This window comes from Danio rerio, chromosome 7, assembly GCF_049306965.1.
Source record: "Danio rerio strain Tuebingen ecotype United States chromosome 7, GRCz12tu, whole genome shotgun sequence".
NCBI classification, from domain to species: domain Eukaryota; kingdom Metazoa; phylum Chordata; class Actinopteri; order Cypriniformes; family Danionidae; genus Danio; species Danio rerio.
This window is the reverse complement of record NC_133182.1, coordinates 67,581,929-67,607,500: the sequence shown is the minus strand read 5'-3', so window position 1 is coordinate 67,607,500 and position 25,572 is coordinate 67,581,929. Positions and strand designations below refer to the sequence as shown.

Genomic DNA, 25,572 nt, shown 5'->3' with positions numbered 1-25,572 from the left:
CTCTCTTTACCTCTAACTGTATAGATTTTCCTAAGCTGGAAGCAATATGTGACAGCAGTTTTGCTGCTGATGCTCCTTCTTTTATGGATGGATTTCTCTACTGTTCTGCGAATGCTGGCAAGGCCACACTGGACCGGAAAGGGAAACCAGGTGAGTCCATCCGTCCTTGCATTTGTCCATCTGAACACCCACCTCCTCATTTATCCATTCATCCAAATAATTACCTATGAATATTCATCTGCGCTTCCTGTTTATCCTCACTTATGGCTGGAAATGATTGCAGCACATTTGTGCAACCATTATTATCTCCCTCTACCCTCGAGTACACCATTCTTCTTACAAGCACCCTTTGTACTCACGCTGTTCTCCTCTGAACATCTGGAGAGGGCCTGTGGTGGCTAGACACTAGTTTTCTCTAGGGATGGGGCCAGAAAAGGGCCCTCCACTAAGCTGGACCCTTGGTGGAGTAGCACAGGCATCTGGAGTTAGTCTTCCACTGTAGGAGCTTGTTTTTTTATTAAGCTCGCTTCTATCTTGTTTCCCGAGGGACATCTGTCTCAAGCCGTGGTTGCACGCTTTGGTCCTCTGCCTGTTTTCCCTGATACCCACTGTGTGTGTGTGTGTGTGTGTGTGTGTATATGTGTGTGTGTGTATGTTTGTATGTGTGCACGTGTGCGTGTTCGTGTTTGTTTGAGTGTGTGCGTGTGTGTGTTTGTGTGCTCATGTGTTTATGAGCAATAGAACCAGGCAAGCTGTGTTTTAGAATTAGGCTCTGATTGTTGAAAATGGTTTAATGCAGTTCTAAGTATCTTAGAAGTAAATTTGATGACTGCTTGCAAGTTTAAAGAACGTCTGTTATGATAATAAACAGATGCTTCATTGTTCTTTGTGCAAAAGAAACTTCAGTGAAGTGGATGAGAATCTGAAAACTTTCCAAAACTGCCACCAGTGCTGTGGCAAAACTTTGTTTGGCAAGACTTTTCGTACAGGCCTCATAGACACAGATTTAGGCATGGGCAATATGGGTGATCGCCCAGGGCGGTATCTTGCTGGGGGGAGGCATGGGGAGACGGTGCAAAAAAAAAAGTTCCGGTAAGAATTCTGAGATATGATTTATTTCATGCAAGTGTATTAATTTAGAGTAGTAATCCCAGAATTAATAAGTTAGGGGGCCTTCACATTTGTATGCTCATGTTTGTTATTCTTTATGTGTAGTGGTTGAAAGAGTACTGAAAAATCATACTCAAGTAAAAGTACCATTACTTGCCTAAAAATGTAGAGTAAGTAGAGTAAAAGTATCTGTTGTAAATATTACTCAAAGGATGAGTAAAAACTTGCCATTTCAAAAGTACTCAAGTGTAGTGAGTAGCGAGTATTACGCTTTTAAAAGCTGATGCGTTTACATGTAATTTGTGCATGTGTTTGTAAACGTAACATTCTGTAGTGCATCGAGTTATTGGCCAGCAGGCACACAACATCATGCGACATTACTATTAGGTTCGATTGTCTAGCCAGCATCTAAGGATAACGTTATTTGTTCAATAACAACATCAAATGACGTTGATATTTGGTTAACTTTGGGTTGTGTTGGAAAGTGACCAAAATCCAATGTCGAGCAAACATCCAATGTCATTTTGGCATCACATGCTGACACTTCCACGATTTTCATGGTAAAACAAAATGCAACATCCCCATTACACTGGGATACAACTTAATTCTGACATCATGTTGACATCTTGTGCCTGCTGGATGTTTAAGGCCATTTCGATCATTTTACAGTAAACATCTCTCATCAGTGAATTGCATCTTAACAGTCTCTGGGTCAATGCATGTAAATATTTTGAACACCTTGTAAACTTAATGCTTCCAAACAGTTTGCTGCAACTAAAAAGCCCACATGTTTTGAGGTAGGGTTTGGTGTTATTTCAATACCGAAAACTACTAAATCGATACTTTTACAACAGTACTGGTGCCAAAACAGTAGCCACAAAATTAGCCACAAAATTATTTGCCAAAAAAGAAAATATATATACATATATTTTTTTAACCATTATAATTGAACAATATAATTATATATTTAAAATAAGTTTAAATTAAACATCAATTCATATATTATATATTTGAATTGCATTAATATATGTATTTTGATCAACCCTATTTTGAGGTAGCTCATTATGATGCAATTTACCTTTGTGAGATTTGATTGGACAGGAATCACAGGACTGATTTTTCTAATCCCCATAGACAAGAAAAAATAAAGTAGTGACTGAAGGTTGAAGAAAAGTTGTGGAGTAAAAGTACTGATTATTGCAGTAAAAAATGTACTCAACGGAAAGTAACAGTACACATTTTTAAAACTACTTATTAATTACAATTCCTGAGAAAAACTATTCAATTACAGTAATTTGAGTATTTGTAATTAGTTGCTTTACACCACTATTTATGTGCAACAGAAACAACGCTGGTAAATACAAATTGACGCATGCGTGCAGAAAACCATTCCTGTGTGCCCCACATGCACTGTGATTGTTTACATGCACGCCGATAAAATACATGCCACTCATGCACTGTGAAACCGGCATAACAGCCTTTTATTGACGGACGCAGTGAGTTTTGACAAGTTGACAAAACTAAAGTTTATATAGTATGATTATGATACTTTGTAAAAGCATGGCTATGAAGCAGAAAGGAAGGATAATGAGTCAGGCAGGTAACTATGACTTCATAACATTAATTCTCGGCCATGAGTCGGGTCAGATAATTCAATTAAACAAATATTTTTTGTATTCTATAGAATTGTCATAAATGATATTCATGCAAAACATTTGTGATCTTTGCTTGTCACTCAAGTTGTGTCTTTACATTGTTTTCCAGTTACATTTAGGATTGATGTCTGTTATTTATTTTAAATAATATTTGTATAATTATAATATTCATAATTGGATTTATTTAAAATAAAGACATTTGTCTAATTGACAAATAAGACATTGTTATATATCTTGAAAATAAATAAATACATGAATTCAAATGTATGTATATTAAATATTTTAGTCAGAATTATTAGCCCCCTTTTATTTTTTTTAAATATTTCCCAAAGTACGATTAACAGAGCAAGAAAAATTTCACAATATGTTAAATTATATATATATATATATATATATATATATATATATATATATATATATATATATATATATATATATATATATATATATACATATATACATATATATATATATATATATATATATATATATATATATATATATATATATATATATATATATATATATATACATATATACATATATATACATACATTTTTTTTTTTTTTTTTTTTTTTTCTGGAGAAAGTCTTATTTATTTTATTTTGGCTAAAATAAAAGCAGCTTTAATAAAAAAATAAAAAATAAAAACCTTTTAAGGTCTAAATTATTAGCCCCGTTAAGCTATATTTTTTCCCAATGGTCTACAGAACAAACCATCAGTATACAATAACTTTCTTAATTACCCTAAACTGCCTACCTAACCTAATTAACCTAGTTAAGCCTTTAAATGTCGCTTTAAGCTGTATAGAACTGTCTTGAAAAATATCTTGTCAAATATTATTTACTGTCATCATAGCAAAGATAAAATAAATCAGTTATTAGAAATGAGTTATTAAAACTATTTTGTTTAGAAATATGTTGAAGAAATCTTTTCTCCCTTAAACAGAAATCAGGGCAAAAAAATAAACAGGGGTCTAATAATTCAGGGGGTCTGATAATTCTGACTTTAACTGTATATCTAAAATATATATTCAAATATAAATAAAGTCAACCACGTAGTGTCCTCTTTATTTCTGAGGGGATGGGGCAGGGGGTATATTTGGGGTGGTTTCACCATGGTGCCATTTAAACAGGAATCACCACTGTAGACACTGTAGAAAATTTGGTTGCCAGGTCCCATTTTAGTGTTAAATCCTATTTTGTACACACAGTTCAGCTAACTGTGGCAGTCACAATCACATTTTGCAGCCACATTAACAATGGAGGTTGTGACAAGTGCATTTACTAATGTGTTTGCAGAGTGTGCAGAACCAAACTGAACAGCTATAGTGGTAGATACATCCAAAGTGTACATCACATATCTCTGTTCTCTCTGTGTGTAATCAATCAATCAATCAATCAATCAATCAATCAATCAATCGGAAAGTGGTACAAACTTTGACTCATTTGTGTTTTCCTAATATAGCAGATAAGAAGAACCTTGTATTAAACTAGCATATACATATTATTACTTTATATTGCACTACAGCCATATCAACCTGCAACATTGTTTTCCTCTTCTCCAAAGTAGAATAAGGCTAAATATTGTGTTCATTCAATCCTGCATAGAGAGGAATGAGAGTTCAGCTCATTATCAAATTTCAGAAATTGAATGGAATTTTAATAGATTGCTGGTGATACTTCACACAAATCCTGAACAGAGACTGGCAGTACCTACAGACATTGCAATTGATGGCCACATTGTTGTGTTGAAACAACGGACCAAAGCAGACTATGAGCAGACTAAGTTTTCTATTGTAACGTCTATGAGGTGTACATCTCATGTATGGACGCAGACAAACACCAAACAGCAGCAGGGCAGAGGTGCACCAGTCACTGAATCCAGCATATAGGGGTTTTCAACTGTCCACCACGTTCAGTCTTTATTTCACCTATAGCGCATGTCATTAGACTTGTGGGGCAAAACCAGAGCACCTGAAGGAAACTCACATGAACACGGGGAGAATTTGCAAACTTCACACAGAAATGCCAACTGACCCAGCTGAACCAGCGACCTTCTTGCTGTGAGGTGACATCGCTACCCACTGTGCCATTTTTTTATTTATATATTTTTGTTTAATATGTGAAATAGTCAAACCCAGTCTGACTTTTGCATTGATCTGAGTCAATTTATGATAAAGAACTGCAGACAGTCTGAAAAAAAAGCACTTTTTCTTTCCGATAGTATGTGGATCTTATAGAACGACAAAAATAGAGCTGTTTCTCCTGTAACCACCACACACAGAGCACAACCTAGGGAGCAGATGGAGGTTTTCAATAGAACTATCATTAAAAATTTTTGCCCTCCAAAAAGAAAGTTTCCTTCATCTAAACATTCTGAATTAGTTCATATAATTTCACACAGAACTCAGTTCAAACTTCTTTACTTTGTAACCCTCAAGCTCTAGTGAATTTGGTGACCCATTATAAATCTTTCATGACCCTTACTAGCAGTCACGACCTCCAGGTTGAGAATTGCTGACCTAAAAGACTGACACTAAAAAACAAACGGCAAAACTTTTTAGAGGTCCAAAGATGTTTTCTCCTGATTTGAGCTATATGGAATCATTTGTTTGCTGTTCCAGTCCTGCTCTTTTATCATTTATTTATTTTGCCCACTTAAGGTGACATTGGATAAAAGGTTGTGCATTCCTCTGTAAAAGAATTGTTATGTCACAGCCAAAAATACCTCGTTATTTCATTATGAAAAAAAAGCAAAAAAATAAATAATAATAAAAAACATGTGCAGACACATTAATGGTGTCGTAATAGTGGAGTCCCTGTTGAAATATTCAAAGGTGCTACTTTGAATATTTCATTTATTTTTTTTTAATCAACAGGAAAATGTTGCTCAAAAAAGGACAATTTTTTATTTATTTATTTTTTGAAAGCTCTTCCACTGAGGTTGGCTTAAAGCTTTTCACGCTAGTGGTCTAAAATGCTCTATATAAAACCTAATATCAATAATTGATGGCTTCGTTCTGGGAATTTTAATAAAAACACGGTCTGCTGGATTTGAGACTGCCCAGTTGTTTCACCGACTTCACTTTTAAGTTTTAACAACATTTTTGAGTGGGCTTACATCAGGATCAGGCACTACACACTACTAACAAAAAGGAGCCAACTGCACTGTATTTTTTTAAAGGGATGGTTCACACAAAAATACAAATTCTGTTATGGTTAACTCCTTCACTATTTTTTTCAGACTTTTTGTTTGACTTTCTTTCCTCTGCTAAACACAAAAGAAGCTGAAAACCATTGACTTTCATACACTGTAAAAAATATCTGTTAAACAACAGCTTCCATGTTTTTGAGTTTTTAGTTTATTTACAGTTGTGAATTGTATCATGGAATCTTAATATTTGCCCTTTAGATGTTTATTGTTGTAAATTCAACTCTACAGTTAAAAAAGTGACTTTAATTGACATTTTAATAGTTTGAAATAATGAGATGTTTAAGAAATAAAATATGGAGAAATAAGTCTGTAAAATAACTGAACGTACTGGCAGGTTACTACAAGGCTTTTGTACCATATATATGTAATGGTGTAATGATATGCATATTCGTATTGAATACGTAAATGTAATCCCAGACATCTCAAGTCTTCCGAAAGTTGTGAGAGACTACTAGATGCCTGCAAATGAATAATAATCTTCCGGATATCGCGCGTCTCCCCTCAACCCACCAGCGCCAGTTCAGCTTTCTCTGCGCCTGCATGTGTTTAACATGCATAGAAATTTGGATTAGACCAAGGACGCACTTTTAGAAGGAAAGTATTAGTATAAAAATTCATTAGCCTGGCATCACCAGGCTATTCTGTGTTTACTCCAGCGTTTCATGCAATTTCGGGTGTTTCATTTATAGGGCTTTATTTTGACGGTCCATGGACAGAGCGCAAAACGCTTTCAGGGCGTGTCAGGACGCGTTTTTGCTAATTTAAGGACGGGAAATCTGCCTTGCACCGCAACGCATGGTCTAAAAGGGTTGAGTTTAGGTGTGTTTTGAGATTAAACCAATTAGAGTCTCATCTCCCATTCCCTTTAAGAGTCAGCTGCGTCTCGCCAAGAGCGCACTCGCTATTAACAGGACGCATAGTAAGTCTAAGTGGAAAAAATGAGCATTTCACAAGCAAACAGTAAACAGTTTTTTTTTTTTTTTTTAACAGAAAACTGTTAAACAGACTGTGTGGGAATGAGAGATAATGGAACTACTTATAGGAAACCTTTACACACAGACATCAATTAGTCTATAAATAAATAATTTTGTTTGTTGAGCGCAAATAATAGTTTCAAAACTATTTCTAAATTCAGTTCTAATTTCCAGCAAACGAATAAATGAATAATAATAGCAAAATGTTAATAGCACCTGCTTCACGTTCCTCTTTCAGAATCTTTTCTTGTAAAATACAACCATATTTTAGAACACTTAGTTTAAGCAAATTTGATGAACGCGATCATGAATCTGTAGGGATCCCTCCCTCGCTCACCCGGTCGGCTTTACTGCATGCATTGTGTGTGTGTATGTGTGTGTGTGTGTGTGTGTGTGTGTGTGTGTGTGTGTGTGTGTGCGTGTGTGTGTGTGTGTGTGTGTGCGTGCGTGCGTGCGTGCGTGCGTGCGTGCGTGTGGTTGTAGTCCACTTAGAATCCAAAATGGAAATATATATATATATATATATATTTTTTGTTATTGGCATTGATTGTTTTGAAATTCAAATGGTACTTAAATGGCTGTGTTTTTATTTCTGTAATAAATACGGCGTTTTTAAAAAAGTGTGATTAATTAGGCTAATTTATGAATCATTTGACAGCCCTAATATATATATATATATATATATATATATATATATATATATATATATATATATATATATATATATATATATATATTAGGGCTGTCAAAATTAACGCGTTAACGCATGCGATTCATCACGCTAAAAAAAATTTACGCAATTAACGCAGCTTTTTTTTTTTTCCCCTGTTATGGCCAGGGGCAGACCCGGCAGTTTCCCGCTGGGTCAACGTACTTTTTGGGCCTTCTTATGATCTGATCGGCCCATAAAACACTTAGCAGACTGTCATGTTTTTCTGCCTACGCAATTGACAATCCTTTAAGCTGTCACGCTCTGAAAGTAAGATGTTTCTTTTCCGGACAGAGCGGCTTTGTGACATAATCTGCAGCCCATTGGTTCTTTTCTTTATTGACATTGGGCTAATCCAATCACAAACTTCCATGTTGGACTCTGTGTAACGTAGGTGTGTATTTGTCAGAATAGTTGAGAGCAACGCCCGTTTCTTACGCGCGGGTCCGCGGGAGAGCCGGCGCCCGGCATTTGCCCATTGCGTCTGCGCTCTGTTGTGTGCATCGGAGCACAGATCAATACATTCCTGTCTATTCTATCTAGTTACGGATCTGTCTATATAAATATACTATATATATATTTTTTTTAACTTTTAATCTGCACCACGGCCCGCGGCAACTTCCTCCTATAATGCTGTTTCCTTAACCTGCAAGTCTTTATTTTACAAATGATAAAGAATGTCTGCTTCTCAAGCTCTATGAGGAGTGTCAGTCATGCATTTTAAGATGCACTCAGTCAGAAGACAATCGCATGAGATATCATGACATAGTGTTTTTGATCGTCAGCATGATGTAGGCTTATAGTGAAAATGATATTTATACAATATGGTTATAATGATATTTATACATGATCAAACTAGTGTGCAACTTAAGCAAAATATGACAGGTATTTAAAAAACAGCCATTCAGAAGCACAGAATAGTACAGTCACTGCACTCCAAAAAAAAAAAAAAAAAAAAAAAGGTTAGGTTAATAGTATAATGAATACATATTAAACCTCTTTGACCTTATTAAATGTAGATGCTGAATCCTTGATATTTGTTGGTGTACAATGAGTCACAGCTATAAAGTTCAATTTCAAACAGTTTATTTTATTTTCAAGATCTGAGGTGAACTATCTGCTACTGCTTTCAGTAGTACGAGTACGGTTTAAATCAGCCTTTAAGAGTGACATTCAGGCACACTGCTGTTGGTGTAGTCAATCTTGCAGAGAAAGGAATTTTTCACAGTATGTCTGATAATATTTTTTCCTCTGGAGAAAGTCTTATTTGTTTTATTTCAGCTAGAATAAAAGCAGTTAAAAAACAAAACAAAATTATTAGCCCCTTAAAGGTTTTTTTATTTTTTTTTTTCTCGACAGAACAAACTATCATTATACAATAACTTTCCTAATTACCCCAACCTGCCTAGGTATCCCAATTAACATAGTTAAGCTTTAAAGGTCACTTTTAGCTGTATAAACATGTCTTGAAAAGCAGAAAACAGAAATTAGGGAGAAAAATAAAAGGGGGGGGGGGGGGAATCCAGGGCGGCCAATAATTCTGACTTCAACTGTTTTTATAAATAGAGCATGCTGGAAAATCTTCTTCTATGCTCCATAAAATGAAAGTTATAATGAATCACATGAATTAAATTAAATACAAATTACTACTTTAATCTTTAATTATATAGATAGATAGATAGATAGATAGATAGATAGATAGATAGATAGATAGATAGATAGATAGATAGATAGATAGATAGATAGATAGATAGATAGATAGATAGATAGATAGATAGATAGATAGATAGATAGATAGATAGATAGATAGATAGATAGATAGATAGATAGATAGATAGTAATTTGTATTTAATTTATATGATTCATTCTAACTTTCATTTTATGGAGCATAGTAGAAGATTTTCTAGCATGCTCTTAATTTAAAAGCTTTTAATTAGTCTTTGGAAAGTAGCCAAAAGCATGATGTGAATCTTAAACAAAAATTTCTGTTGCATAAATTTCTCTTCCTGACATTTTAGTTGCTCATCAACATGGGATGCCACCAGTTCACTTTTGAGTTACACTTATCAACTGAAAACATTTAAATTCTGAACTATATATCTTGAACCTGTATGCGAATATGTTTGTGTGCTTATTTGTTTTTGCAATAGCACTTTTGTGTGTGTCTTTACTGAGCTTCCGCTGACACCCGCAGAGGAGTCGTGCTTTTTGGAGAAGAGGAGAAAACAACCACATCTGCCCCTTTATAAATGATGCAGTGGTATTCCTCTGTGTGTGTGTGTGTGTGTGTGTGTGTGTGTGTGTGTGTGTGTGTGTGTGTGTGTGTGTGTGTGTGCGCGTGTGCGTGCGTGCGTGTGTATGTGCTCTCGTGTGTGTGTGTGCTCGCGTGTGTGTGTGTGTTCTCGCCTGTGTGTACTTGTGTAACGCCCCATGCTCTGAAGGGGGATAATGCATCTAAAACAAGCTCCCATTGCCTGTCTCTGCTGGTAGCTGTGCGTCCCAGAGCCGGGGCCGCTTCTCAATCGAGACTTATTCATTTCTTTCATCTGGATCAATGATGCGATCCTTTCATTGCAAACAATGTCCATCCGCAAATGAAAGCAGTCCCCTGTGAGGTTTCCGCCTGTGTAAATGATAAAACAAGATTATTTTGAGAAACGTCTATTGATGACTAAGCTTCTAAACTGTGCAATGCCAGGCTCCAGACGTTAAACTAGCATGAATATGAGCCTTTTTTTTTTTTTTTTTTACTCGCACATTATAAGTAAATACAACAATTTGACCTTTAGATATGCTTTCTGATACCTCTGAAGGGTTTTGTGCAGTAGTATTTTTATCCAGAACACATTAAAGTGCAGCATATTTGTTTTGGCATCCAAATTAATTGGTTTCAGGATTCACACTGCCTGCCCCTAGCAGAGCACTTCAGCGTAGTAGAAATAGCGTAGGTGCGATTTACAGAAGTGAGACCATTTTGAAGCTTGGAAATGCAGAACTTAGACTTTAAGCTAATTTGCCAAACAGGCTGTACACTATATCTGCATATGAACTATTGCAGTAAGCTATTATCTGCACCAGAGTTGCCAAGTACACTTATAATATGTGACTTTGGGCTTCATTTTTAGTTAGGTTGTATTAAAATATAACAGCTCACGGGTTGCTATTTTATGGGCTTGTTTTTCATGTTTAGAAAATATGACAAGCTATTAAATTTCTTAGAATGATTGGTGAGTGTTTTCACTGTTTGTTGCAGTCATATAAGTGCTGTGGCGTAAAGAATGTCCCCCTGCTCGTCCGGTTTCTTTACTTTAATGGTAAAAAAATGAATGTTTTCCTCAGTCTTATAATATAATCTAAATCATGACCATTCAAAAAAAAAAAAAAAAATGTTTTTGTAACTTGATTTAATTATGACACACATTTGTACTCGCTTTATTGCAACTTGTTTTAAGCAAATGAAATGTTTATTCAGTTAAACATGATTTTTGAACTGTAGGCCTACATAAGCTTGAAACAGCGAGTTTTTTGTTCACCTTAATCCGACTAAAGTCATAACTGAACTAAACAGAAATGGAATTAATTAATTATTGGTATTATTGAAGTAAACACCTCAATCAAACTATTTCTGTCATGTAGGAGTTTTCACCATATTTTCTGACAAGATCCACACATGCAGCTGTCAGTAAAGCATTGCACACATACACATCACAAAATGCTAAAGTTTTTTTTTTTTCTTTCCATTTGGCATGCATTATTAAATTCCATAACACTCACACCAGTCCTTACTCCTTAGTTGCATCTAATACCTCAGTTTGTCACAGGGCATGAATGAAATGTTCATGAAGCTACTTGTTTGTAAAGCCCAGGTGAAACTGCTGAACTGCAGTTAAAGTCACCCAAAATTAAAGGAAACTCTCACAGGAAAGCACTTCACGTAAACACCTTAATTATATTATTGTCTAATAAGGCAAATAACTAGATTACAGATGTCCATGTAAGCGTAGTCAGTAGTGTCTTCGAAGTAAGTGAAAGACCCAGAAGGATATCCTGCTGATTTGATTTAGAAGGGCACTTTTTTGTCAGACGGCTCACCCGTATGACTTTCATTCACTGTCATTCATTTTAAAAAGCACCTGGCCCATTTTTTTTGTATATGTTTTACTCGAATGCATGAACTGGCCCTACCATGCACTCGGCACAATGAGGCGCAAGGCATGACACGCTTATTGTTTTCTAGTTTCAGCTTGACGCAAGAGTCATTTTGCCGTTTTGCGAATCACTGTTTAAATAGCAAATGCATTTGCGCTTATATGTGCGCCCAAAGTCATTCTGCCTCCTCCCCCGTATGAATATGCCGATGACTCTATTTTGGCAAAACCCAATGAAAAAGCAATGGCAAAAGCAAGCAAGAAGAGAAACTTTGAACAGAATGTGAATTGAAGGTGCTGCTTTTGGAGTTAGACCGGAGAAAAATGGTGTTATTTGCAAGTTTGTCCTCCGGAATTAACAACAAAAGAAAAAAAATAGAGTGGGGAGAGTTTAGCTGATGCGGTTAACACAGTTAAGTTTGAACATCACACTGTGGATTTTAAAAAGAAATAGTGTGATTCATATGTGTAAAATGTTGTAGTATCCTCGAAAGTCTCAGTGGCGCAGCTCGTAAAACAAAGGGTAACATGTTTTGACTACATATCAGATTTTGCCTACTATTTATCACGAGAAAGACAAGTAGGAATCATCAATAAGTTTGTGCATCATACTTTATTTGCACATTTATTGAATGGAAATGTTTTTGATTCATGCATGCAAATTCATCTTCACATGGTGCCTTTATAGCAAAGTGCGTGCAGTAGATCCCTCCCATTACATTGGGAAAACAGGCGACCGCTGCAAATTGCACTTTAATGTTTGGCTGGTCAACTGTATGGTATGGAAACCTTTTATACCTGCTAGATGAACCTGTCTCATACAGCTGCCATTGCAAGGCTCAGACACTTTGTAGAGTGCCATTTAACTCAACTGCCTCTAGGAGTCACCAATGGAAATAAAACAGACACGCACAAAAAATGAGCGATTCTGAGCGTGAACCCTGGCGTACACAGCATTGATACATGGGGCCCCAGATCAAAGCTGGTCTATAGTCCAGCACAGAGTGCGTTAGTTGTGCGCCTCGCTTACACATTGCTCAACACATACAGGATGTACAGCAATATGCAAATATCTTTACATATTAAAAATAATTAAAGGATTAAAATATTACAAAAAATATATATATTTTTAGCCTATATAAATATAAAAACTATACTGTCATGCCTTCTTCATCTCGGGGGGATTTTTCAGTTTTTTCATGACAGTTTGCTTTTGTATGTTATTATTATTAGTAGTATTTTTTTATTATATGCATATTTATATTTATTATATTTATTAAAAATAAGCTTAGATTTGTCCACCAGTCAGGTTTTAGACCACATGGGACATAGCATGTGTATTTGGATAAAACGGTTTTTAACACACTTCGTTATTATTGATCATTTATTAATTTGCTGGAAATTAGAACTGAATTTAGACATAGTTTTAAAACAAATCTTTGCGCTTAACAAACGACATTAATTATGTATAGGCTAATGGATGTCTTTGCTTACAACACGTTTGCCTATTCCCTCAGCATCCCCTATTCCCACATTTCCCCACACAGCATCCCTGGTAATAATAGTAAATTATATATAATTATATACAATAACATTTAAATAAACTTGAATCCTGACTATAATCCTATAGTACATACATGTTGTCAATTAATACTGCTGGAATAACATGTAACCTGTTAGTATTCTGTATAGGTAATAGTAGTTTCTTGTGCAAAGACAACACAAAAAATAAAAAAAAATACTTTAAGTGGATTTATGTAATTATAATGGTAAGCAACCTTATTGTCAAGACATCTTTATTCTTGTAGGGCTTTTTATCATGTGTATTGTGTCAAAGCTGCTTTAGATGAATTCAGTTCACATAGTTTAGTTGAACAGTACTGCTAGTTTAATAACTTTGTTAAAATAAATACCTGTATTTAGGTTTTGTTTGGTCGTTTTTTTATAAGGTTGTTAGGCTCCCCATTTCTTATTGTTTTGGATTGTTTTGCTGATTACGTTAAATGTTCATAAATAAATCTGTTGGAGCACTTTGGCCATTGTTGATTTATGTTACATTTTCTCAGGATCGCAAGATTTGTTTAAGGTGGGACCTTAACACATGTCTTGCAAATGTTCATAAACATTTTTGTTGCACTGAAAAAATGTTTGCTCTCCGCTTTCTGGATACAGTCAGGTACACACCTTTGTATGTTGTCTAGTAACTTTTTTACATTTTAAGCTATATTTAAAAAAATAAAAATAAAATAAAATATTTACGTTTCAAAATCTTAATAGAAACGTTGAAAGTAAATTTGACAGATTGAACAGACTGACTGCTATGGTGACTCTACACCGTTCCCAATCGGTCATGGATTTTAGATTTTTGGAGTATCCTGCTGCACTTTCAAAAAGTCTTTTGAAGAGATTGAAAGTGAGGGAATTATATACATTTATTTTCTCCAAGTGATGAAATATCAGATATTTTCTTTTTTTTTTTTTTTTTGTAGCTCTAAATTTTAGTTTCCATTCATCAAATTTATTTTCCATATATTTTAATCACATTGTTTTATGCTTGTTGTTAAGGGCTATATTTCAGCTCTATTTTATTTCTTTCATACTCATTAACAGGCAGTCACTTAAGTCAAATACTGTACCTGTTATTTAAATGCCAGAATAACAAACATTTTAGGAGCATCGAGAAACAAGTACCTCTCATTTATTCCAAAACCTGAGGGTTAATTATCCATTGTTGTTCTCATAGTAGCTTTTGAAGCCCTAAAAAGTAACAATCAAGCTTAAATCATTTTATAGTATATTATGCAATGTAGAACAATAGCCCATTTTCCATTCTTTATACGTCATGAAAATTCCTCTTTTTTTTTTTTTTGTCAGTGAAAGTCAGGGAATTTTATATTTGGCTTATATTTTGCCTATTCTAGTTACTGAATTCTGGTTCCAGAGTTAATACAAATCTCACTGTTGAATGATAATCCACTAAAGAGCAGCTTCACTGACTCTAACCCAGCAAGCCAGAGGCAACAGTGGCAAGTAACTAAAACTCTGTCAATCAACAGAAATATAGAACAAATCTTAGGAGAAAGCAGGCTCAGGTGGAGACTAGAGTTGGAGTCTAAAAAGATGCTGGCCTTGAAAATGATGAGAATCCATTGAGGTAAATGTTTAAGACTAGCTGATGTTATCTAGTGTAGTAACTCGTCCATAACAGAAGTCTTTGCAGGAAGTTTAAACTCTGTGTGAAATCAAAATTCACAACGTTTTTTCATTAGATGAGCAGTTAATTTGGAAAAAATATATATAAATAAATAAATAAATAAATAAATAAATAAATAAATAAATAAAAAATGTACCTGTGTTGGCAATCTTTAATTAAAGTCCATTTGCGTCCATGTTTGTAGTTGGGCATCTCCATGCACCCAGAGCCAGACCTCCCTATAAGTGAACTAAGTGGCTGCTTAGGGCCCCGCCGCCACTAGGGGGCTACCACAGCAGGCTAGTGGTCTGAGCCGTTTGCTTGCTGAAATCGCTTTTATTTGCATTGTGCAAATTATCTTCATTGACAGTGCTGTAGCACACATAGTATATATATATATTCACAATAAAGAAACAAATATGTGTATAAAATAATCATTATTTTATGAATGTTGAAAGGTTAAGGTAATATGATCAACATGAAGCTTGCAGCTTCCCATTTCTCATATGCATTGTGTTCTCGTTCTCGAGTTTATTCTTACAAGTTAACCTACAAGAACAACCACTCACTCAAGAACACAAATCCATGCACAGACACAGCCATGGCCTTTTTCTTTTTATCCTGCATGAGACTGCAAAAATCTATTTTTCAGGCGCAGAAGAGGAGGGGAAAATTACTATGAGCACATGTTAAAAACATAATCTAGTAGCACATTTATTGAAAACATAGGCAATTACAGACTAATAAACTTTATCTAAAATATTTTATCTCTGCCCAGTTTTATAGATGAAGCTTAAAGTTAGTCTAAAACGCATTTTAGTGAAATGTGTTTCATTAGCATATTTTAATTGAATAAATCCTACACAGTAAAACTCAAAAAAGTTAAGGTAAACTAAAACCATTTGAGAAAACTAATTACAACAAACCATTTAGGTTAAAAAAACTAATCCTAATGAGTACTGTGAACTTAATTCATTTGAGTTCACAAAGCAATTTGAGCACAGTAAAACCCAAAAAATTAAGAGAGAAATCAAACCAACTGAATACTGTAAAACCCAATAAGTTAGGGCAACTCAAACCATTTAAGGAAACCAATTGCAACAAACCATTTGAGTAAAAAGATAATCTAGATAAATACTTCGAACTTACTCGATTTTAAGATAAAGTAATGAGGTATTTTATTAACTCATTACCTTCAACAGTGAGTTCAAAACTCTCTTCAAATGAGTAGAATTATAGCTGTCAGTGAATTTTGAGTTAACTACGCTCATTTCATTTGATTAAGTTGACTGTTGGGTTTTACGGTGCAATTTTAATATAAGCTCTGAAATTTGCATCTTAAAAATCTAGACACCAATTAAAAATAAGGAAGGGAGAGGGATGGAGACTAAAGGGAATGACAAAGTATGTGTTTATTTTTTAATTACATTTTTTTCTTATTGATTTTTATTATTTATGGATTAATCTTTGCATTTTATAGGGTTAATTGTTGTTTGTTTTGCTTTTTGAAATGAGTATACATTTTATTATAATTTATTTATAAAAGCTAATCTAGAATATTTTGTTGAATCTTTAATATGTTTGTTAAATTAAATTGAAAATGTTTAAAACTCGTAAAGATGCACAGTAGGAATAACTGGTCCCTTTATTAAAAAAAAAAATTAATTATTTTTTTTTTTTTTAAGCTGGTTAGTTGACAAAAATAGTGCTGTTTTAAAATGTCCAAACCATTCAGAGTTATCAAGTAGAAGAAATGTGTCAAGTCTTTATGGTTTACTTTTCTGCTTTATTGAATGTACTCAATAATCAATAAAATCATTGTGAGCTGGTATGCAAAGGGGTCACACTCTATTTTGATGTTCTGTTTGTTGAATTTAAATTACATTGCATCTGTATGCCAACTAATTTTCATTAGATTATAAGTAGTATGTTAGGTTGGGGTTAGGACTGTGTTTAATTTGTGTGTTGCGAGGTCCCAGACCAGATCAAGGTAACTGATCCGGCATGTTGCCCATGGATGTAGAGGTGTCGCTCACGAAAGTGAAGAGCCGGGTAAGGTGGGTGGTGTCTTGTCATTGGATGGCAGAGGGGTGTCGCAGACAAAAGGGAAGAGCCGCGAGGTTGTTGCAGAAGAAAGTGAAGAGGGTTGAAGAGTTGCAGAAGAAAGTAAAAGTGAACAGCGGACTGGGGAAGAGGGCGGATCAGATTTCAGAGGTTTCAGATCTGGCATGTTCTGGCACAAATTAAGTCCTGGGCTATGGTTAGGGTTAGTGAAAGTTGACATGTACTTGCACAGTTTCTTATAGTCAGTTAAATGTCTGTTGAAGGAGCAGTATCAACAGATATTAAGCAGACAGTCCACTAATACTCAAATGAACCATCAAAACAAAGTGTTACCCTTAAAGGCAATACTCCACAAATCAGAGCAAGGTACACAGCAAAATTGTCTAAGCAAAATTTACTCAGTTCAAAGAGTATTTGGCCCCACTTCGAATAAAGGCAAACATGTTGGTAAAAAGTAAAGCTGCTGTTTGTGCAGTTGCTTGTTGATCCTCTGCTGAGATTTTGAGAGATTCAATGTATTCTACTTCAGCTGATTTCATCTAAAAGGCTGTAACTGAAGTCAGTTGTAGTAATTGTGTTTTTTTTCTGTGTTTCTGCTTAATAACAGCAGGTGTTCATAATCTGTGCTCAATCATTACTTAATTAATCCTTTCATTGTCTCATTAAGTTGAGTAACATTAACTCAATTTAGAGAGAGACCAAATACTATCTAAACTGAGTCAATTTTACTTTTTGGTTCCCAAAATTATTTTGCTTAGGGCCTCTGAATGTTTAGGGCCGGCCTTGGATGAACCACTGAAAAAAGTGTTGCATGCAGAACTGTTGCAAACAATTTATTTGTGTTGAATTTAAACAAACAAATTAAATTTAATATTTTTCAACTTAATTTGTTTGTTTAAATTCAGCCCAAATAAATTGTTTACAACCACTTAACGTAAAAAAATGTAGTAAATCCAAGTAATCATCTTTGAATATTTTTTTTTTCAGTGTACCATTAGTTTGCTATGAGAGAATGGTCTCAATATGTTCAGTTTGAGTCAGTACTTACTGAAATAAAAACGTCTCATCAAACTCTTGAAATTCAAAATTGGACTCGGTTTCTGTATTTCCTTCTCCTCCTCCTTTTCAGTTGTCTACCTTATAAAATGACTAAATGTACTAAAAGCACATCCAGCACTCAGGCCTGTTTTCCCATATAACCCTGCTGACCACAGGTAAAGACAGCTGCAACCTATAGGTGTAAATAAAACTTAAGCTGGACGTTACATAAATAATGTAGATATTTGCACAGTGATCCTCCAACCACCTTGAGATTCAAGCATGTTAGATGTGTAGAGAGTATCTAAATGTGCTGGTTTGCTCGTGAAAAACCTTTCAAGCTTCCTTTTTTTACAGTTTTGAATTTTAAGAGGCTTGACCCAAGCAAACCCATCTGAAGCTCGCATTGAGAGATTTCTGTGAAATGTTATAAATGGCTTCAGTTCACATAAAGACATTGATGAAGTTGAAGTAGACAAAGACCCTTGGCCCACATGCAGCAGAGATTCAGATATAATGACAAATGAAAAGGACACCTCTCTCCATGCTTCTCCGAGTAGTGCCGGTTCATAGATTATATATCCATACCCTTGTAAACAAGAAAATGAAAAGACAGTGACAAGAGGATTTTTTGCACACTTATTATGGTGGCATTTGAGCTGGAGAGGTTCAGACAGATGAGGTGAAGAGGTTTGAGGGAAATAAATACCAGCAATTTATTGTATTACGCCACACTCGATACTGAGAGACGACTGGTTGTTGATAGTAAATGCCAGCTGTCTGTGTGCATGTGTATTACCACGCCACTTTAGTTTATTGTGGTATTCTCGAGCGGTCACCAAATACCATTTCTGTCAGCTGAAGTTTCTCATTGATTCCATTTTTTTTGTTTCATACTGTCACTTTAAAAGTTAAATATCCCACCAGTCTTCACACAGATAACCCCTTCTCGCCCATTAAAGAGCGTCTCTTAACTCTCATGCTGACACTGCCGACAGAACAGTTTGTTCTTCCACAAAATCCAGCTAACTGGATTAATGAGGTGCAAGAATTGTAGATGAATAAGGTGAAGCACTGTCAGGAACAAAACTTTGTGTCACTGTAAGTTGATAGTTAAGAGATCCACAGCTCTGTTTAATAGCACCGCAATTCTTTCAGCGGAAAAAGAGACCATCAGCATTTTCATAAGACAAATGATGGCAGTTAGATTACAAGTGTATGAAAAAGACTCTTAATATTTTAGAGTATGCTAAACAAAGCTCTGCAGTATTTCTTAACTAACGTAATAGTTGGAAAAAGAGTGTAAGATCTCCATTAAATATTTATAAAGAGCAGAAGCCCTCAGACTGGGGAGAATCTCTTCGATTTGAGTACTTAAAGGATTTTCATTGATCTGATAGCACATTTGATACCCTATTACAGCCTTAACATGCCTTAATGTATCTTTTATATATTAAACTGCACTTGTGATGTGAGATGGGCAAACATTAATTCTTTTGTTGAATCTTTAAATACCTGTTTAAGGACGTCTGCGTGCTCATAAAATGAAATATCAGTGTTTGTGATGTTTCTCATATTTAAAGGTTGGTTTTATTTCATTACATTCCTTTTTAAGAGTGTGCTTTGGGATGAAACTGTTTCTTGTGGGTTTGGTTTTTATTAAAATGGTCTCTTCAGATTTACTTGAGCAAAGTTTTGCTCAATGCTGAATAAAGCTCAAATAAAATCATTTAATAATGGATATGAGGCAGATGCTGGATGTACAGTACAGATGAACTCTGCTTTGATGGTAACATCACCTTCTCAAATTGAAAATTTGGAACATTTTAGCGGTCCAAAAAGTTAACCAATATGCTTTATTGTGTTTTTTTTTTATTTTATTTTTTAAAACTTAACCCTTGTGCACTGTTCACATTTACTAGCCTTTTGTTATGTTAAGGATGAAAACATTCACTGAATTAAACTGCTGTGAAAATGCATCAGATAAATATATCTTTTTTAACGAAATCTGCTAATCAACCTCAGTTCTGATCCAAACTACTAAATTATTTATAATATTACAGGATTTTAACTCTTTAATTGTCAAATTCATAAATGATGTTACTGATTTGTTGAATAAAACACACAAAATGACGTATTTTTAATGTAAACAATTAGTAACAACATTGACTTTGATGCATTGTTAGATTTTTTTCACCCTAATTTACTGTTGGTGGCTGTTTTTGCCCCAGTGACTTCCACTATAAGCACATTTGATGGTGCATGAATACACAGTCTTTGTTTTTGTTTACTCCATGTAGTTGTAGAGCTGAGATGCATATTTGGATTTTCAGACACATCAAGGTAAGTATGCACAGGTCACTCTCAGTCTCAGACACACATACAAACACTTCAATTTGCTGTTATACTCTATATAAAATCCAGAAACAGCTGTTTATGCACAGACCTTTCTAAAGCGTTAATGGTGCCAACTGATGATTACAAGTAAAAATTACAAGTTGTCCCTCTTGCCAACATGGAAAAACACCAACAGTCAAAATTGCATGATTATATGGTTTCATGGTTTTGTATAAAACAAAAAAAAGTGAATATAATGGAAGTCAATGGGGCAAAAACAGCCATCAACAGTAAATTTGGGAGAAAAAAAAGACAATCAATTAAAAATGAAGGCAGTGCTGTTTTACATGTCCAAGACTTTGATTAATGGGAAAAAATCCAGTCCACAATTACTTTTCATACTGAAAATATAACATTTTGTGTGTGTTTGTGTTTTTTTTTTCATCCCAGAGTGGATGAAAACATCCCCAACAGTACATACGGGTTAAATTATCTGTTTTGTTGATCTATTATATTGGTATGAATCATAGAATACCTAGAGATTTAATAATTATTTGTGAAATACTCATACATTTAAACGCAATTGCTGTGATTAGGTTTGTAAAATCTCCTGAAACAAATCTGCTTGGAGAAATGTTCTGCCTTCATGCAAACTCAAATGGAAGTTTTTTATTTATTCTTTTATTTATTATTATTTTTTTTTTAAGCAGGTAAATGTACAATCAGCATGTAGAAGTAGGTTTTTATTTCTGTTTTGTGGACCATCACACACGCACACAATTTTGTATATTTAGATTACATGCATTAATAATACAAAAAGTAGTGCTACTGTATTACATTTTTCTTTTTAAATCAAATCACTTAATAAAGCCACACTTTTAGATATATTATTTAAATTAGACAACAGTACACAATTCACAATATATATTTTTATTGTCAAAAGTAAACCAAGATGGGTTGTTTTGGGTCAAATGTGTACAAACCATATTGCATGCATTTTAAAACTGAAAGGTAAAGTTCACCAAAAAATGAAAATTACCACATGACTGACTTGCGCTCAAGCCATGAACGGTGTATTTAACTTTCTTCTTTCAAACAAACACAGTCTGACTGTGTATTTGACTCTCAAACAAACACAGTCTGACTGTGTATTTGACTCTCAAACAAACACAGTCTGACTGTGTTTGTTTTGAAAGAAGAAAGTCAAATACACCGTTCATGGCTAGAGCACGAGTCAATCATGAGGTAATTATAGTAGTAGTTTTAAACTTTGGCCTTACAATGACGTACATACAGTATATGCCATTATTTGAAGCTTCCAAAAGCACATAAATTCATCATAAAACTTACCCTTTTAACTTCTCATGTTCTACTTTCAATTAGTTACTGCCATTCATCCTCATTCCTTTACTCTGACAGGAGTTTCAGTTATAAATGCATCTTACATCATTTGTCAAGTCAGAAGTTTGCCAAAACATCAAAAATGTATATTCAGCAAATGCTGGAAGTCATTGATTAGAGTTTATAATTAAACAAATTGAAAGATTTAACTAGCATTTCAGTGGGCATACAAAATCTGTTTACATCATGCAGAATATAAAAAACAGGAAATAAATATTATTTTTTTATTTTTTTTATTTTTTTTTGCTAAGAAGAGAACTGTTCTCTCCTGAAGAGGATGCAAGAAGCCTGATTTGTGAGTTTTGCTGTACTCCATCAGCTGAGTTGAAGTAACACAGCTGCTGGGTTTCATGTCAGAGGAAGATGGAGATGGGATGTATTGTTTCAGCTGTCTCAGTTGACATAGTGGCTGGATGAAATCTATACTGGAAAAACAACCCGGAATAAAACCTAACTGGTGCAAACCAGCAGTTGATTAGGAAAAAAAAACTGTTATAATAGAAAGGAGAACTAGAAAAGGCTCATTTATGACCCCACTTTCTGTTAAAAACTTTTAAATGTCACCTTACGTTTGGAAATCACACCTGTTAAATTGCATTTGGTGATGTTTGGTGGTTCACACCTAGCGTTTGGGTTGTTGTGTTGAAGAAACCTAGTAGCAAGTGATAATTCTGGTCGTTTGTTCCCATTACTGTGGTTTTTGTTGTTTGTTACCTATTTTGTTGGTCGGTTGAGTTGTTAATCCTGTACACATTGTATATATACACAGTGAGAAGCAGTAGGGATGCTACACTTTTCTTCTTGTAAATATGTTCCCTTATTTTATTATTATTTTTAGTTAGAGCGTTAGGAAAGTGTATTTATTTATTTTTTTTACCTTTTTTTGTACAAAAACAAACAAACTAACACATGAAATTACACTTTTTTTATTGTTATTTTTTTTTTTTTTACATTTTAACTCTCCCCCTCTCCCCAAAGCATGAAATTCAGTTCAACAGGTAAATAAGTTGTTATACCTGGGCTAAGACAAATAAAGATATATACTGTATTCCACATACAAAACTGCACATGTACTGTACACATATCAGTTAATTAACCAGTAGTGTGAGAGGTATTTGCTTGTGCCATTGAATGGTTTTATTCTAAATACTGTTTAAACAGATTGTAAGTTTTATGGTACTTCTTTAATTTGCCCCTTATACTGTAAGTATTTTTTTTCCAAGGGCACTGAAATGTAACAAATCTTTGAGCCAGTGGTCATTGGATGGACTTTCTATATTCTTCCAACAGAGCTCATTTTAGTTTGATAACCTGGTGATGGCAAACTTACAGGAAATAAACCCAAAGCACTTGGAATCGGTTTAGAAATAATTAAGTAGATAAATGTTATTACGTTCTGCCAAAAACTCTTAATCACGTCACATTCCACATACAATGAATGTATTTATTTATTTATTTTTTTATGTTTTTGGCATTTATGTATATCTGGGATGTTTGGGTTAAACATGTCTTTAAGGAGTGGCGCGTTGCAAGTATGCGTTGCCCAGTTGTATTGGATCATTTTTGATCTAGTTTTCAGTAACAAATACTGGTCTTTAATACATATCTGGTTTGATTATAAATTTGTCAGGTCATATTGCAAATCTGTACACCAAGAATCTTTCTTGGATTCTAATGTTTCTTTAGTGGCATTGATAAATTTGCTATAAAACAATTCAACATATTTGTCATATGACTCTCATAAAACATTATCTTTTCTAATTTAGTTTGTGCAGGTCTAGATAGTGAGCAGTGTTGCCAGATATAGCTGACTTTTTCCATCCCAAAAGCTGTGTAAATCTGCCCAAATGCACAAAAAATGCCCAAATTATTAAATAATATAATTTTAATTGATTTAAATTGAAATTAACCTATTTACTTTAACTGTTATAATTTTAACCATACAGCAACCAACACCAGCAGTCACAGAATTACAACATAACAGGATCACATAGAAACACTGCCCCCTCTCACCCAAAATCTACACTTAATTTTGTGTAGATTACACTAACTATACAGTAAGTTAGAGTATGTTTTACTTTCAAATTGCGGTGTTAATTCATCCCATTTAGCGGTTAAAATTCTTTTGAACATAATTAGGGGCTGCTGCACATAATCTTGCTGTCAACTGCAGAAAAAAAAAATGATATAAGTGTCATAATAAACTGATGTGAGTTTAACTGCAGGTGCTGCGTGATGCACTGGCTACTACTAACTGAATGGAGTAGTGCACTGTTATGTTTTGTTATGATTTGTTAAATAAGTTGCGTTTAAAATTAATGCTCAAAACCGCCCAAATTTTGTCATTGCCCCAATGTCATTTTTTACCTGCACAATCAAATTCAAAACCATCCAACTGGGTGAGAAACCGCCAATCTAGCAACATTGATAGCTAGTAGTTTTGTTTGACATTAAAATAGCTGCAAAGTTGTAAGTAAAAATAATGTTTCATTGGGATTTCAGCCTTGTTAGGTTTATTTAGTTTAATTAGAGTGGTTAGTTATTTTTTGTGAGTAATGGCTTCATTTTATTTGGTATATTGGGTGTTTAAAAAGGAAAGAAGAAACATAAACAAACCCAACTCCAAGGGCTTCTTGTGTATCATTATATATTACTTCCTTGACACTCTAGGCCAATGTCGTAACATAGACACTGTATATTATACATAGTTTGTTGAATGAATTTTAGGGTTAATTTTTTTAATGTAATGAAAAATGTCCCGAATTCAGGGGTTACATCACCCTCCGTATGAACAAAAGCAGCATTGCCACCAAGCATGTTGGATAATATGCCCTTGAATCTCATTTAATCTGTATATGTGCTTGTGTGTTTCAGATATGGTTCGCCGTTGGTGTACATTGGAAGGAGGATTTCTTAGTTACTATGACAACGAGAAGATCGCCACACCCATTGGCCGGGTTGACATCGGTGATGTGGTGAGCTTGGCTATCAACAACAACCAGACCATCACCGAAACGGGGTACGCGTTTACTTCCTGTCTTTTCTCTCAAACCCCTTTTTAATGAATGTTTGCGCTTGAGCACCTTCTGTGGGTTAGAGGTTACAGAAAGAGTTTCAGATGTAAGTTTCTATTCACTAACAAACACAAAGAAATGAGAGCAAACTGACGTGTAGAGCAACCTCTAACCCGATTAGCGCGACTGTTGGGGAAATCTCTCGCTACCTTAACAAAAATATCCCATCCACAAAAAATGTGGGCCACAAATCAGAGCTGTTAAAGCCATTAAGAGAGTGACCTTTCCCCCTGGATTAATCTCCTGCGTTCAGCTGTTTATTGTAAGAGCAAAAGACTAACAGAGATTAATCACCATCCTTTCTGTTGCACAGCTGTGAGCATGTGTGTGTTTCAGTCATTGTGTGTGTGTTAATTGTACTGTTTCACACCTCCCTCAGGCCAGTGTTCACCTTTGAGTTGTACCTGCGCTCTCAAAGAGTGCTGGTGTTCGGAGTGGAGACCTCGGACGCACACCAAGATTGGACAAACGCCATAGCCAAGGTCACACACATAGACACACACATACATACATTTGTTTTTGTGAATTGTGGGGACATTTCATATGTTTCCATTAATTTTAAGACCATAAAAGCTGTATTTGCTAACGCTAAACCCCAAGTATGTTCCTTAACACCCCTCAACCCTCACAGGAAACTGTGTGCAGTTTTACT

General features: G+C 34.7%; 1 protein-coding gene across 9 annotated transcripts in view; it reads left to right on the top strand.

The window, feature by feature from the left end:
- The window catches only part of arap2 (ArfGAP with RhoGAP domain, ankyrin repeat and PH domain 2), a 214,648-nt gene that overhangs the window by 131,646 nt on the left and 57,430 nt on the right, over positions 1-25,572 (top strand). For all 9 annotated transcript variants that reach the window (XR_012382787.1, XR_012382788.1, XM_009303564.5 and 6 more), the window contains 3 exons: positions 25-150; positions 24,721-24,865; positions 25,300-25,402. Coding sequence is in view for 7 of the 9 variants with exons in the window: in XM_009303564.5 (XP_009301839.1) it covers positions 25-150; positions 24,721-24,865; positions 25,300-25,402 (374 nt within the window). In the remaining 2 variants the exon portion in view is untranslated. The remainder of the gene's footprint in view (positions 1-24; positions 151-24,720; positions 24,866-25,299; positions 25,403-25,572) is intronic.